Source organism: Ambystoma mexicanum, chromosome 11 (genome assembly GCF_040938575.1).
Source record: "Ambystoma mexicanum isolate Mex_15411 chromosome 11, UKY_AmexF1_1, whole genome shotgun sequence".
Taxonomy (NCBI): Eukaryota; Metazoa; Chordata; class Amphibia; order Caudata; family Ambystomatidae; genus Ambystoma; species Ambystoma mexicanum.
This window is the reverse complement of record NC_090934.1, coordinates 1,028,011,392-1,028,028,719: the sequence shown is the minus strand read 5'-3', so window position 1 is coordinate 1,028,028,719 and position 17,328 is coordinate 1,028,011,392. Positions and strand designations below refer to the sequence as shown.

At 45.3% G+C, this 17,328-nt stretch overlaps 1 protein-coding gene across 1 annotated transcript in view; it reads left to right on the top strand.

Moving 5' to 3' along the window:
* TIPIN (TIMELESS interacting protein) overlaps positions 1-17,328 on the top strand; it is a 563,857-nt gene that overhangs the window by 212,281 nt on the left and 334,248 nt on the right. The window contains exon 4 of the mRNA XM_069624271.1: positions 7,232-7,307. Within this exon, the coding sequence (XP_069480372.1) occupies positions 7,232-7,307 (76 nt within the window). The remainder of the gene's footprint in view (positions 1-7,231; positions 7,308-17,328) is intronic.

Below are 17,328 nucleotides of genomic sequence, written 5' to 3'. Positions count from 1 at the left end.
AGCAGGGGGATGTTCCTTCTCGGTCCTGGTCCTGATACTTTGGAATTCTTGACCAGCATAAAAGCAGGAGATTCCAGAACACTTCCGTTTTTAGTAGGCCCTGAAGAGACTGTTCTGAGGTGTTGTTGTTATGTATGGGTGTTTTTAGCACCCAGATGCCTTACACCCGTGATTTGCGCTCAACAATTTTCTATAAATACATACATACATACATACATACATACATCTATAGTGATAGGGCTAGAAAAAAGATAGGTTTACAGCAAAGTACTACATTTTGTTGAGGTATGACGAGCACCATTACTTTTAGTTAACTAGGTAGGGATATCCCTCATAGTGATAGGGATAACGAGGCATTTTCTTTCTTTTAAGAAAAATGAAACCCTTGAAATGTCCTTTCAGAGTCCTTCTTCTGGTCCAACACACATGGTACCCAGCATGTTTGCATCTTACCTCTTGGCCAGGCACCATGCCATTCTGTTAGGCTACCTTCAGGTCAGACCGATGCCCAGTGGACCTGCAAAATCCTGCAACCCTCAATACACTACCAAGTGATCTTCATAGTATACATTGAGCCATTGGGATCACTTCTCAATCAATGGTCGATGTGAGCGGGAGCGGTTGGGTGCTCCTCTACTTTTTAAAATTAAGTTTTACTGCTACTATACTTTTATTTTAAAAAGAAACCGTTCTGGAACGGTTTCGTTTTAAAATAACAGTGTAGGAAGAACTTGAGACTTGCACTTTCAGTGCACTACCCTGAATGTTCCCTTAAACAGGAGGTGCGTTTGGGGGTTTGTATTGCGTGCGGGAGGCGGTTTGGTGGTGGTGTTTGTGGGGAGTGGGTGCAAGCTAGCAGGGAACATAGTTCCACTACTTCTTTTCGTACACTTCGACCACTGTTCTCAATGGCCCCGGCCTCTCACCCCTCCAGTATGCAGGAGATACCCAATTATTCCATGAAGTCAGTTGTACTCCGGGCTTGTCATGCCTCAGGAATTGTCTCCCTTACACCCAAGCCTGGATGAGAAGCACTTACCCGAAGCTCATCTCACAAAGTCTTAATTTGTTCTCTTTGGTTGTCTCTTTAAGCAGGGAAACATTCAAAGTTGGCTAAACGACATGCATTTTGCCAGGTTCACACCAGACCTGGCACTGAATGCCAAATCACTCAGGTTCACTGTACACAGTACTCTCTCTTCCAACAACATATCCACAAAAAGGCCCAAACAGCCTAGTACCAGCTAATCCTCCCCCGAAAGATTAAACCGTTCCTTCCCCAAAAAGAACTTCAGAACCAGGAACAATTAATGGGCGTTTTGGCGACACATCTAACCCATGAATTATAAAATCGAAATGAAAGAGGCATCTACAAATTAATTCTAATTGGCATTAAGAGTACACTTAAAGCAGATTCTTTCTAGTTTTGTGCAAAATTACTTTGAACAATAATGTTGAACTGGAAACAGCCTTTATATTGTGACTACATGCTTAACATGGTTATTAAAATATGCAAAAGTATTCTTAATTTATACATTTTGCTATATCCTTTGTATATGCAGGTGGTTACACATTTGAACACGCGTGTATACCACCTTTTGCCCTGCCCTTTTGCACTCTGCTCTGCAAATTGAGTAAATGCAATGGTATGCAGTGTTTACTATGGGTATCTATGGGGTCTGCCTGCTTTTTGGTGCCACATTGGACCAGCATGAAAATCTATGCTGGCACAAATGATGGCAATGTTTCTACGGTGGAAAGGAAGTAAACTGCATAAACGCAAGTTGCATTCCACTCCTCCTCGCCACCATACAAATTGACAAAAATGGTGCGTAGCATAAGCAAAATGCATACAAGTGTTTACACAGAGCTTTTATGCATTGTGCTTTCATTACCCACCATCCCAAATAAGCCCACTATGTGTAAGCCAAAGGGTGTGTGTAGCAGACCTTACTGTTCTGGAACAGCACTTTATGCATCATGAGAATGCATTGACAAAGAGGGCCATCACGAGAATGAAAGGATATCTATAAAACACACTACGAAGTAGTAAAGCAACATCAAGGTAGAAAGGTGACATGGTTCCCTTTGGCAAAAGGCATTTCTTGTTAAAAGTAGTAGAAGAGTCAGAGAAGAGAAACCTGGCCATACCAATCTGAGACATCAAGGTCCACATCATGTACTACTATATTTGTTAAACTTCACATCCTCTGGGCTACAACATTCCTCAGTATGCATTTTGGGACAAAAGAAAGAACAAGTTCTTATAGAAAACGTCCTCCACGAGGGACCTGGGAAATTAATGTTGTTCTGACAAAATGAATGGGATGCATATGTTAGGTAATGCTTTCGTCTCTGTAATCGTATATATTGGAAGACACTGTTCTTTGTAGCCATTATACCCATGAGAAGTGTGAGTACAATTAAAACATTTTGTTTAAAGGATACTGTCAGACACAGCTAGAAAGATATCCAAGGTTAGCACCTAAAATCGAGCGTTAAGCTATTGCCAAGCAAGGCATTGCCAGATGGCTGGTGGACTATATGATGTTGCCACACAAAATAAGTGTCAATGCCCTGGTCCTGTGTGACGCACACTACCAGAGGAAAAGCAGCTTTAGTGCTTAGGGAAATAATTGATTTGCTAGTTACAGTTAGTCCTGTTCAAATGATGAAAGCACCTCTTCACCTTCCTCCCAAATATATATTGCTTCGTATTCTGTTCATTGTAAATAATGGATCTATGCTTTTAAAATATGTTTCTTGTAAGTATAGTTCTCCAGCATTGGTATCTATTTGTATGTTCACAGGTTGAGCTTGATGTCTTGGTTAAGATCACTGATGTGTGAGACATTAAATGATGCAGGGGTGGGGGCTGCAGGAGAAAACTGCACGACTGAAGTGTAAGTTCTGCGTGTAGGTCTTCATAAAAAGTCTTCTGTGTCTAGTGGGTTATTAGCTGGGTCTCTGGCTTAGTTGGATTCATGTATTCACTACAAGAATCTGTTTGACCTAATGGTTGCAAGAGGTTGAAAAGTATCCAACATCTGTCTAGGGTGCCACTCCTCCCCTTTCCAAATTCCACCCGGTGGTGCACACACTCTGTCAATGCACCTCTTTGGTTATTTAGTTACCCAGGATTACCGAAGATGCCCAGTCCATCCTGCCTTTTTGCACGTTTTTAAGGCTGCAAAATTAAACAAAGTACTTTAAAGCAGGTCCCAGACATGACCTGCACCCCTGCCCCTCATTTCGAGCAACCAGGTTGGTACCCACCAAGGCACGCGACGTATGAGGAGCAAATGAACCAACGGAGAGTTGCACTAGGACTCTGCCCAGTATACATTAGAAGATCCGTACCTGTTGAAGCGCCCATAACCAGACCACCCTGGGCAGCACGGTACCCTATCAGAAAGCCATACCAGCCGCTGATCCGAAATGAGGAGTACCTACACACGGTCCACGAAGAGACCCCAAAAGCCTTAATGGAAGGCCAGTGGAAATGACACGAGGGCCTGAACAGACCCGCAAATGAATAAAAGTAGCTATCGAAGATAACACGCCAGTGTGAGTAACTACGGAAATGAATGGAATAGACGGAGAGGAGACAATGTTACAACGTGAGGAAACAGTGCTGCGAGACAAGATGGAAGCAACCATCCTGTTAAACGTGTGTAAATAGGCTTGAAACGCAAGCTGCTAAGAAATCGATACTGCTTGCAATGCTTAGTAGAAGATAGAGCGGCAAGCGCCAACCATATATCTACCTCAATAAGGCACATTATACAATTGCGACTCCATTTTGTAAAGTCAGAAATGTACCCAGGCGGCCAGAGGCCTGCCAGGCCAAGTTTCAAAACCCAGCCAAAGGCAAGAGACGGAGCGGAATCGAAACTCAACAAAGAGCAGCTCATGCCTAGGAAATCGAGGTCAACCAGAGAAGGGGAGGAGAGCGGCAGCTCAAAAGCCTCCAACTTCAGGGCATACCAGCCTGCCTCATGAAGGTCAAGATAAGGGGGGCCCATGCAGGTGGCTTGGCTGACACAGAATTAAATGCACTAAAATCTGGAAACTGAAGCAGATTCATGGTGAATTAACACGTGACCAGCCAGGCGCGAAGAAGTACCATCGCCTGATGTCATCCAGGACCCGAGGATGCCATAACTTCTCCCGATAAGAGACTATAGTTTCGAGGCCATCCTTAGCCAACTAATTGACACATCGCCCTAAAACACTGATTGATGGAAGGGAGGCAGGGTGAAACTTGGAACACCAGGCACAGGGGTGTCCATTCTGCATGCTGCTAATTAAAAGTGGAAATTTATGTCTAGGGGTGTAACCTGCCCAATCACAATGGACCAAGTTATCTGGAGTCCTATAGATATTGTAACCAAAGTCGTAGTTGTACTGACGTCTATCACGCGTAATGTAGAGGGATGGGCGTAGACGCCCACCCGGTAAGAGTTATCCAATCAGCATGCCCTATTATCATATACAGATATAACAACTATACTTAAGTTAACTTTCCTAACCATTATATTGCATGATGATTTTTATAGAAATTAGACGTCGGTGATGATGAATTTTGCGTATAAGAATTGCTGTTCGACTGAAGTTCGAGAAAGTCGAAGCGAGACAGGTGATCGCAATGCTGCTGATCCCCATTTGCCAACTTACTGAGTCTTCCTTATTGAGTCGTGCTGGAGTATGTGAATCCTGCACCCCTGTCCTCACATGGTGCACTTATCTTGTTTTATGAGTTCTAGAGGGCGAGCGCTGACCTATGGGACCGTCAGTGAATTCCTCCCCTCCTGGACAGTACCATACCAAAAAACGCGAAATTGCAAATCTAATTACTCTTCACAGTATGTCCTTGTTTTGTTGTTCGATTTTGCAGCTTTGAAACAGTTAGAAAAGAAATGCTTTGCTTACTGCATTATGATTTAAGATGGTCAGCTCTGTAATGTTTGAAAATGTACCTGACTATATATATGGTGGTACTATAATATGTAATAAAAATTATTAATTAAAGACGGAGTAAAAAAAAACGTTTGCAATTTAACCCCTGTAGTGTGTCTCCAGAGACAGTGTCATGCATGTTAATACATTAGACGAACTAGTAAACTGTTATTCTACTGCCTCCCCTCCTCAGATTTGAGTATACTGTAAAATCCTTTGTACCATCCTCTTATTACCCAACCGCCAAACCTGCTCTCTGGTAATGTATGAATAAATATGGGGCTGCAATATGGAAGCTGGCTTATATACAGGAGTGGGCCTCACTGGGGACGGAGGGTGGATGGAGTGCTGTGCCCAGCTTACATTAATGGAAGTCCCCAATAGTTAAAGGGTGTCGAAGAAGGAAGCTGACACAAGGGTGGCATGTTGGTTGCTATAAACCTGCATTTATAATAAAAGAAACCCTCACTATCCCTATTCCCTAACATGGGTTTCCCTGCTTCAAACTAATACTAAATAATCTTTAAGAATGTCCGTCAAAATCAAACTCCACGGTCCTGTGTCACAACCTACTTCTATCCCTTACACTACAACTAAAGAATGATATAGGCCAACAGAAAGTTCCTTCTCCATGAGAATGACTCAATTCTTCTGGTATTCAACTGTAGTTCCCAAAATGTTCTCTTGTAAAAGGATGCCACGGGGAAGGACTCCATTCCCCTGGCTTGTGGTTCCAACAAAACCATGTACAACTCAACTTTCTGGACCAGGAGAATGACTCCTTTCTCCTGGTATTGATCTGCGCACTCCAGTATAGTTCACAACCAGGCCAGGGGGAATGACCCATTTCCCCTGGTGTTTGAGAGCTCTTTTCTGTATCCTTCAAACTTGGGGTTTATCTTGCCCCTCTGAGCAAAATCCCAAGTCCTTCTCTGGGTTCCAGTGGGCTTATCTCTGCGACTGCTGTTAGGAGGATTCCCACTGATGCTTATTTTCCTTATTTTGGGGTCCCTGATGCTTCTCTGGTGGTCAGTGGGCTTATTTCTGCCACTAACATGAGGAGGATTTCCTTGGATGCTTAGTTCACTTATGTTGGGGTCCCAGACCCTTATCTGGTGGTTAGTTGGCTTATCTCTGAAACTGCTACGAGGAATATTAGTTTGGATGCACGTCTGGCCCTTCTCTGTGCCAACGGCCGTATCACTGCTTATGAGCCAAGGGAGAGTCGCCTGAGCTTGCACCCCTGTGTCCTGTCCAAGTCTCCCCTACCACCCATTACCTTCACTAGGGCATTGGTACGTCACCAGAGCTTCCTGGGACTGAGGTTTGTCTCTGTGGTTCTTTGTGTTTCTCTCCATTCTCGCTGCACCACGGCATCTCGGCATGCAGCTCCACTCTGCTTCTCCTTTGTCTCATGCCTGGGTCCGTTCCAGCGAGACCCCAACAGGACTCTCTCAGCTGCTCGCTGGTGGCCTCCATTCTTCTCTTCCTCTGGTCTGCCGTCCAGGTTTGAGATTCCCACGCGTGACAGTCTCCACCTCTGCTGGTTTTCCCAGCTGAGCTTGACAAGTTCTTTAGTCCATCGTATCTTCTTATCCATTGTTTCCAGTCCCTCCCTGGTGGATTGTGAAAGTCCTTTTTTTTCTTTTGACACTTTGAACTTTATGCCTCCTCCGGTCCTCCTCTGACCAGTACTTGCACAGTTGGTAATCATGTTTTCTGTGCTCTTCCTTGTCCTGGTGTTTTCTGTTTTGGCAGTATCCTATGTACAACAGTAATACATTGGTTTACTCTCAAGGAAGTGGTTTGGAATGGAAGGGGGTTGTTAGGGAAGGTTGGGGTGGGACACTGTCCAAGGGGCTGTATCCTAGGTGATTGTCCTTGTCCCCAGAAGGGGAGTCCCTCGCCATGAGGTCCTTGCGCATTAAACTAACCCGACGGGGGACTATTGGGCAGCAGCCACATCTCCCTAGCCTCATGGGAAAAGGATTCCTTCTGGGGAGAAGTGATGCCATCTGATGTTTCGTCACAGAAGCCTGTGTACTTTCTAAAATTCACTCTGGTCCTTGGGGCAGTTTAGAAATCTAAATCCATTGTTATAAGGCTGAGGGACAGGTGCATGTACCGGATGGTCAGTGCGGTTGTGGGCCTCCTCGGGTTTAGTTTCCAATTGAACAGAAATGCACTGTGTGTCTGATGCCTATGATTTGTGTGTGTTAAACATATCTTTCAGTATTGTAACGCATGACTTAAATTTGTTTTCTCTTAACAGGCTTGTGTCTGACAGAGGGTTGCCAGCTCTTCGAACTATGTTTAATGATACAAAATTCAAAGGCAAAGGGCATGAGGTACGTAACGGCGGGCATGCTATTGTGGTTTGTTGATTGGCTTGGTGTTCTCAATCAGTTATGCAACACTTTAGTCAGATGAGTGATGATTTTCCCAGCTTCATTTAACAGAAAATTATGGTTTTGAAAGGCTGTGTTACGGTTTCTCTCATCCCTTTACTAAGGCGATATCTGACACACTTCTAGGCAACATGGATTCCCCCCATGCTTTCCCTGCATTCCTTAATGGCAGACCTGACGAGTAGTCCAGGTCTACTCATAGGAAGGCAATGTGATGTTTGAGAGGGAAGTTAACCCCTTAATTGTAGCAGAAATGTTTGTGCAAAGTTGACCGCAGTTAATATTAAATGCTGAAAGAATGTCATATCACAATCTTAGGACTTGGAAGATAGTGCCAAGAACGTTACCAGCAGTTCAGGGGTTATAGTTCTTTCATACATGGGGAGTGTTATGACACAGGACACCATGTGCGGAATGCCCAACGTTCCTTCCCGACAGTGTGGGTTCCGAAAGAGGCCACACCCTTCTGGGCACAGCAGTGTACATGAGTGTGTGGCACTGGTATTGGGCTGCTTGCTGGTGACAATGACCCAAAAATGGGGGCCACCACATTAATATTATTAGGGTACTTATTGAGTGCAGACCTAACTTTGGGAAGCAACAAGGCACTTTACAATCATAGGGGTAAGAATAAGGTTAGGGAGCAGAGAAACAAGAGAGTGGGGATCTAACAGGAGAGGGAGGACAATAGTCCGCAATGGATCTATAAGTAACCAGGGAAGAAAACATTGAGGGCCAGATTGCCCATCTGGTGAGGGAGTGTTGTGAGCGATGCTGTCTCAAGCGCTCATTAGTGAAACCTCCGTAATTGCTCATGGCGCCTTAGCAGCGCTGGGTGCCGAGTACCAGGTCTCACTTATGACTCGGGAATCGGGCAGTAACCAGTGGTGCTTACGAGGGTGCTTGTGTGGCCTGCTCTGCCCAATTTCTCTAATACATTGGCCTTGGTGGGGCCCAATCTGTCTCCAAGACTGGCATACTCCCTTCCTAGAGGTCAGATATGACTTGAAGGTGACAGAGGCCAGAACATCCTCCATTTGCTCCAGCATGGTTGATTGTCAATGAGGAAGATACTGTCTCCTCAAGTTCAGCTACCTTAACAGCAATGACCACTGGACCAACAGGGAATTGATTTTGGGGGGGAGGGGCCCCCCAGGCCAAACAGCCCCTCACCCCCACCATGACCAAAAAGATGACAATGTTGTTTTGCCTTCTTTGGGGGCCAAGCAGTGCTGTTTTGTACCAATTTGCCCTCAAGGAAGACAAAACAATATTCCACTACATTGGTAGTGGGAAACTTGGGGACCTCAGACGGCTGGCTGGGCCAGCCCCTCTCCCTCCACACAAAAATCCCCCTCAAGGAGGTGCACATCCTTGCTGCTTTGGGGGCAGGGGGTCAATTGGGCTTCAGGCCCCTTTTGCCACCTCTGAGAAGTAGCAAGAAACACTAGGCCGCCATGGACTTGATTTTGGGGGTGGGGCCTCAGAGGCAAAATGGCAACTCGCCCACACACTGAACTGTGCCACAAAGTTTGCAAGATTTTGTTTTGCCTTCTTTGGGGCAAAGTGGTAGTGCATTCCACCGATTTTCCCCCAAGGAAGGCAAAACTACATACCACTTTATAGATAGTGGCAAACCTGGGGACATAGATAGTGACAAACTCAGGGGCATTCGGGAGCTGGCTCTGTGCCTGTTGGCCAGCCCCTTCGGGAATCCCCCCAAGGAGAGGCAGATCATTGCTGCTTCCCGGGGATGGGGGGGAGCAAAGAAGAGGGTCTGGCCCCATTTTGCCACCCCTGGAAAGCAGCAAGAACCACTAGGCCAACAGGGAAATCATTTTAGGGGTGGGGCCCCCACGGACAAAACAGCCATCCACCCTCAAAAATGCCACAAAGGTGGCAGAATGTTTTGCCTTCTTTGGGGGCAGATGGGTGCTGTTATGCACCAGTTTGTCCCCAAGGAAGGCAAAACCACATATCAGTGTATACAGATTGGCAAACTTGGGTGTAGCAGGGGAATGATTCTATGCCTGTGGGCCAGCCCTCCCAGGAATCCCCCCAAGGAGGTGTAGATCCTTGCTGATTCCCCTGGGGGCAATATTGGGGGTATTTTCCACCATTTTGCCACCTTTGGGGAGCAGCAATGACCATTAGACCCCAGGGATTCCTTTTAGGGGAGGAGGGCAGGGGACCACTTAGCAGATAAGCAACCTTCTTCCCCCCCTCTGCAACCAAAAGGGATGGTAGCATGCAATGTGTGCCCTCCCAGGGGACAGATCACTAGCATAACTTGCCAGTGTGCCCTTAGATGGCATGCAGTAATAAAATTGTGGCAAAAATGTTGCCTTTATAAAACATCATAGCAAAAATGCTGTGGTTTGTACCCCATTATACCATTTAAGGGGAGCTGGGGTGTCCCCCACTCCACTTAAATGGTATAATGGGTCTGGGGTTGCGGGGCTGTCCCCTGCATCCTTTACATGGATTACGGCGGCAAAACCACAGCCCTTTTGCTGTGATTTTAACACGTGGAACTCCCTAGGGAGGGTAACATTTGATATGGCCTTCCTGGAGCTCTGGCGGGGCAGCGTTACAGCTTTTCCCTCTGGGGAGGGACTGGGCTTCCTGGGACCTCCCTGGGCTTGGGGACGGCTGACACTTTTTCTTTCCTGTGGTGGTAACGCACCCACGCATGCGAGGGCTGGTGTTCATTCGGACACCTGTGGGATGGTCGGACCTGTGTTGTTGCCCACGTGGTTTGGTGGTTCCTGATCAAAAATATCTCAAAATTATGTTTTCCCCCTATATTTTGGACTTTGCTGGGGATTCTGGGTAATAAATTGTAGCGCGTCTCACGCAAGTGAGACCTGTTTGGATTCCCACGAGTGTCTTCTTTTCAGAAATGTGTGGGGTTCCCTGTTTTCCTTGGTGGATGTGACACCCCTGGCACAAATCTGTGGGTTGTCCACCATGCCAAATCCAGCATGGATGTGGTCTTCACAGGGCATTTGGTGCGCCAGTGGTTCAGCCGTTTCCCTTTGGACACAGTAAAGTGCACCTACACATGTGAGGTACCATTTTCATCGGGACACCTGTGGGAATTTGGGAGGTAGGACATGTGTTATCCACGTGTTTCAGTGGTTTTCTCGTTGCAAATACCCTTGTTTAGTCCTAAATGTCTACCTTGTCTGCAAGGCCAAATACAGTGTTGTGTGGGAATGTGGGAGGTAGGACATGTGTTGCACACGTGTTTCAGTGGTTTTCTGGTCGCAAATACCCTTTTTAGTCCTAAATGTCTGCCCTGTCTGCAAGGCTAAATACAGTGTTGATCTGGTTTTCCCAGAGCACCAGAATACCTGTACTTTAGCCTTTTCCCTTTTGGACACAGCCAGTGTACACACACATGTGAGGTACTGTTTTCAACCGGACACCTGTGGGAATTTTGTTCCCTGTCCATGTTTCCCAATGTTTAATGCATCCAAATAATGTATTTTTTCAACTTTTCTTATTTGCCGTGCAATCTGGGTAAGAAATTCTTCAGTGATCAATGTAAGCAAGATGTGTTTGGATTCATCTGGGTTTCTCCTTTTCAAAACTGCGAAGGGTTACAACCTTTCCTTGGTGGTTGTGATGCCAGAGCCCTCAATGCATGTGCTTGCTTCAAGCCCAAATATGCTTTGCACTGAGCATTTTAATGCTGTCAGTTTTGCCCTTTACCTTGGGGCCAGGCCAGTGGGGTACCATTTTTATTGGGGCACCTGAGGCAACTTGAGAAGTTGAGAAGATAGGTCATACACCGTGTGCTGAATATTTCAGTGTTTCCCAGTATCAAATGTCTCAAAATACAGTATTTTTTCTCTTTTTGCATTTGCAGTGCATTCTGGGTAGGAAAGTCTTGTGCCAACAATGCACGCTGTTTGTATTTGAATTCCTACATGTCTTTTCACAAATGTGTGTGGTTCCTTGTTTTCTTTTGTGGGAGTAATGCCCCAGTCCTAAATCTATGGGCTGCCCACAAGGCCCAATACACTCTTCTCAGAGCGTTTGCCATACCGTGGTTTAGCCATTTCCTATTAGGCCAGGTGAGAGTGCACCCACACATGTAATTACCATTTTTATTGGGACACATGTGGGAAGGTAGGACATTTGTTGTTTTCTCTTGGTTGTGATAACGTTTTCATTCATTTCTTACTGTGCTTTGTTACACTACTCTTTCATTTCCCAAATGTGCCTTAAATTCAGTTGCTGTTTTAGGCAGTGCATGCTTTTGTGACCTTCGCCTGCCATTCTTCACCATATTGGTTTTCGTTATTTTCAAATGCTAAATAGGTCAAAATACTGTGTACTATGGCTTAGTTTTTGGCTCGTGGTATTGCTTGTATTGTGAAACATTATGAAAAATGTGTGATTTCCTAACCAGAATAAGTGGGGGGGGGGGGGAATGTAGCGGTGCATTGCTTTTCTGAATATTCGTGTAAGCCATTACATTACAAGTGCAAACATGTCCAGCACTTACCTTTTTTGAGTCATTTCTGCAATTCTTTGGCAAATTACAGGAATTATGGGTAACTAGCTCTTGCCTGATCTGCACAAATGACCCCTTCCTGAATTGCATCTACTTTTCAGACATGGATGTCTTTCTGTGATCCCATTCAGCTCTCCTACCCTCCTCTTTCATTCTGTGCAAGCATGTCCTATTCCAAAAAAAGCAAAAAATCACCTACCTCTCACAAAACTGAAGGTACACTTAGGAAAAATATTTTTTACTTCCACTCAACCTGTTTTTGAAAGCTTAAAAACATTTTGTCTTTTTTTTTTTAATGTTATTTTGTGTTTTATTTATTTTTATAGTCTCACACCCCACTACAGCAAACCACAAATCCTTGATGGCGTTATACCACCTACATGTGGGAAGAAAAAGGTGCAAATATGACTAGGATATCAGAAAAGTTACAAGGGATTGAATGCCAACATACCGAAATGTCCAAAAAAGGGCTCAGCACTGGTAGGAACAACCCTCAGCAGCTAATGGGTTAATGAGCAGGCCTGACTCCTAGGCCCTGGAACAAGGAAGAATGACCTGGACACCTTTTCCAAGCCGTTTTGAGGGTCCCAGACGCTTGATGCGCAGACGTGTCTCCCAGGTACTGCGCCATGAAAGAATAGCTTGGTTTTCTTCCCACATTGGGCCTAGGATCCCTGATCCCTTTCTCAGTACTCCCTCCTTGGCACACGTTCCTGCCAAGTAGGGTGCTCGACGTTCTTAGATTCAGAGCTCTCTCTCCCTCTCTCCCCTTTTCCCCCTCACCCCCTCTACCCCTCTCCTTTTCTCCCCCCTCTCCCCGTCTCACCTTCTCCCCTTCCCTCCCTCTCTACCTCGTTCCCTCTCTCCCCTACTGCCCACAACCTTGGTTTACTCGCCTGCAAAGGTCTGTGAGTATCATCCACATATGCCAAGTTCGTATTCCCCTTTATCACTACTTGTGGTATTTCTTCCTGATATGGGTCCTAGACCCTGTTCACTTGGTCACTCTGCCCACATGGGTATTCCTCTTGTCCTTCGCCTTGGTCTACAAGCACTCTCTGGGTCTCCTCAACCCTGGGACTAGGCACTGCTGTGCCTGTAGGGTCTTGGCCGTCACCCTCGGGTTGTTTGCGGGTCTTCCAGGAGCTTCTGCATCTTTATTGGCTCACCAGGGACTTCCCAGGTCTTCTTTGTGTCTCGCCTGCAGCTGCCAGCAGTTTAGAGGCACTCCAGCAGCTTCCGTCACTGCTGGGTGTTTTCCCTATCCTCCGGTCTGCTTTCTGCGTCGCGGGACCCCCACAAGTGTGCTTCCCTCTTGGACACAGTCTACCTCTCCCTGTCTGCCATCTTGCTTGTAGCTGGGCACTTTCTCGGCTCCTTCTGAGCCGACAATGAAGACACCATTGTTCCCTCGCTGTCTTTGATTGGCAGCTGGCCAATAGGATCACTCAAAAGGATAGAGCGAATGCATTGTTTCTTGTCAGTGATCTCATAACTCGCTGCCTCATCCTAATAGCTCTTGCCTGAGATATGTTGCAATAAGACATGGGGACATTGGGTAGTGTGGAATTAGAGGGGTTTTGAGAGAGGGTGAAAGGGATACCCCGTTCTCCTGGGATAGTCACTACTCTCAATCTCCCTCCCCATTAGATCCACCCACTGAGTACTACCACCAGGGGCACTGTCGGGTAGCGCCCTCACCTCCCTGGCCCATCTAAAGCAGCGACAATAGCTCGTGATGCGAAGAAAAGACCAAGGATTTTGAGGCATCGGTGTGGACCGCACACCCTTATGCCCAAAAAGGGTTAATCCGTTCTGTACAGGCATATTCTGTTCCTACCAGGGTCTGGGATCAATTGAATAAAGAAGTTCTTTTAAAGGCATTTGTGTCCAATAATTCTTCTTTTTAATCAATAGATTGCGCCAAGAAAAATTGTGCTTATTCCTAAAGCAAAGGGCAAGTATTAGGCCTATGCATTTCGGACCAACTGTCCTTCATTGGGGCCACATGCCCTGGCTTTATCAACAAAAACAATCCTTATCTGCTGTTAGACCACTAGTAATTGTCATCACCATATTGTTAACAAATTGTCCCATTCGTCATATTGTACCAAGTGCACAGTGGGTCAGAGATAAAGCAGGTATTCTTTTTCTTCATAATTGCCAATTAGTTGCAGCTTTATGGCTGATGACGCGCACAGAGGAAACCACATGGAATAAGATGTGACCAAAGGGGCTGGGACCAATGGCCTGGAATCCCTTTTGCAGCTGGTAGCCTATGTTATAGGGTCTCAACAACCAGCTATTTGGGTTTGTACATTGTCATTATGTCATTTACATCACTGATGACGCTCTCTGCCTTCGTACTGATTTTGACACAATGTTCCATGGCAGCAGAGTGCTTTGCTGGCGCATTTTCTAATTTTGTGGAAATAAAATGTATTCTTCTTGCAAGTGGTGTCTTGTGCCGTTTTTTTCCCCTAGCAGGTTGTATTTTTTCTGGTGTGAGTGTTGGGGGCTTTATCTTCACTGACCACACCGCAATGTTAAGACTGGGTAGTGGGTGTTTTAGGATACCTTTCACCCTGAATCACATCTCGATGTCCATTAACAGATGTAGCACTACGAGCAACAAGGAGCCTGGCTCAGGATCCAGTCAGTTGCCAGTGACCTAAATGCCCTTGTAATTCTCAAATGTGTGGATAATTGTGGGTTACAGAAAATGCTGATGTAATAACGTTATTGCTTTCAAGGACTATCATGTTGGCTATATTAGTCAATTCGGAGAGGCCAGTGATTCATAAGTTGTTGTATAAGGACCGTACCTCAAGGTCCTCATCCTTGAATATTCTTTAGTGGCCTTACCACGCACTCCTTGTAGAGGTTTAATGATGTTCTCCAAAAGGCTCAGTCAGCATTCCATCTTCGTTACTCTCTCCTATCCTTGGCAGTGCATCCTAGAGGTGCACAGTCTAAAGTTATGAAGTTATCAAACTTGCCCCAAGATAAACACCTTTTTATTACTAATGTTACTGTTGGATTCGATTCAGTGTTAATATTGTGTAGAGTCGTTCTCTGACACAGAAGTCTCGAGTAGGAAGTTCTGTCTTTTTAATACGTTGGAGATTAGCTCTCAAACTAAGAGTTGATGCATTTCATGACATTTTACACCCTCATGGCCATCTAGATCCAGGGAACAAATGTGTATACAAAGTCTCCTTCACTATGCTCCAGGGGCATGGACAATTTCAATCGCCGGCTTCATATGTATTTATTTTCTTGCAAGCTAGAAAGACCAAATATATTTTTCACATGTTTTTAAAAAGGACAAGGTTTTTTTCTCTCACCCTGACAAGTGAAATAGTGCTCAACCGGCACTGATTTGGCTGTTGCAAATTGGTGCAAGGTTAGAGATGCTGAACAGGAATCGTTCATCTTTATCCTCTGAGTGTCTTTGTTCCGGTAGCTGTGGGTGGAGAAGTTAGCCGCTTACTACCAACCACCAATATGGCGGCCCATGGTGATTTCAGGTAAGGCAAACGTGTATTTGCATGTTCATCAGTGCTTTTGGTAGCTCAAGCTGTCAAGAAGAGTGGGCATACAGGAAGGCACCACACATGGCACCCAAATGGTATTCCACATAAATAAGTTAGGCGCCCAGTCCCTGCCTAATTACTTCTGATGCCACCTGCCATGCTACAGTCAGTTTTGTCTGGCCATTGCCTGGTGCACAGCAGAAGGGGCCCAAGCCTGGTACGCCCACTCGTGCTCCTTAAGACAAGTACAATGGGCCTGTCGTTAACTAGTCCAAGGTAATTGGCTTTACCACTCCAGTGCAATCTGTGAGGCTTTTATATTTGAAGCCATCCTAACTTTCTTACTGGAGAACATCAGCAGACTTGTAAACATGGAATAGCCCACAAAGTGAGCCCTCCTGGTTGCTCCATGAGGCATATAACATCATTGCTCTGACATTGAAATGACATAATGAACATGTATAATGCCATTTTGCAATGCCATTTAGACCCTCTATCTTTATATCCTTCTTTCTGTCCATCTTCCTTTTCATTTCTTTTTCTACATTTTCTTTACAGTTGCGTTGTTTTCCTTATTTCCTAGTTTACTTCTCTATCTTTGTTTCTTTCATGCTTTCTTCCTGTTTCAACTGTGTCAGGAGACCTAAGTAATCATTATTGGTGGGATATTGAACCCGTTGTGTAGTGGACTAATTCTTCGACCAATATAACTCTCAGGAGTACTAAAGGGACAGACTGAGGTTTCTATTGTTTGAAAGATGAGTGGACACACTGGAAGCATGATGGCTGCAAGGCAAAACGTAGGATTAGTACAGGTGATAGCAATGGCAACAATAAACAATCCAGATGCCAAACCAGACTAACCTGAGACAAGAATAATAGCTCTTGTCATAGAAGCAAAGAGATACCAATATTCTCAATCACAGAGGAAAGTCAGTAAAACCCTGTGGACAGAAATGAGGTACTAGTAGTGAGGAACTGTAAAAAGCAAATACTGCAACTATATATTGGTGTTAGGGAGAATTCTCTGTTTAGGCTGAATTTCCTAATCTAGTGAGTCCCCCAGCAGCTTTGCTGGATTTTTGGGGTTTATTTTTTTTCTCCTGCCAAGAGTGAGACTCTTTTACCCTCACTCTTGGGCATGATTTGAGTGTGTTTCTTTGAATCTAGATGTGTTTAATGGGCTATGGGGTCTTTTACTCCATAGGGCTTCATGTGTTTTTGTGATGTGTGTTACACAGCACCCTCAGTGCAGTGACACAGGGGTGTCATAGTGACCCCCCAGTATAGACTCCATACCCTGGGACTGACTACGGTCTCCCAGGGCATGTAAAGTCACCATTGACTTTACTAGTCTTAAATTCTGAACAGAACCAGTACAAACCATCATATTGTGGACGTACTGGCTGGGGCAATTCAATTGCCCCGGGGTCTGATCGAGTTTTGGCTGGTGGCAGTGGATACTACTTTTTATATTCGACCGCGAATATTTTCCTATGGGATTTCCCATTGTTTTAGGCTACTACCTTTATTTAATTATTTACGGTAGCCTCGAACATACCGCCGGTTTATTTAATTAATATTAATTCTCCGGTTGGTATTTTTTGCCAAAACTTGATTCTAAAATGGCGTTTGTGTTCTCTTCTGTGACTCCAACCCAAGTCGAGCCCTTTGTTCCACTCTTTGGCGGGCTTCTCCACAGAAGCCCTCCAAAGTGGTGCCACTCTGTCTGGGGTACTTAGGAGGGGTGGAGGGGAATTTAGGCACCCTGGACTGAGTTGCCTAGGCAACTCAAGTCGCAATCCGTCCTGATTGGCCCAAGTTGTTTGAGTGACTGCTAGGCTGAGTGAATGGGGGTTTTCTGCATAAAAGCAGGGCTTTGGGGACTGGAACTTCAGAA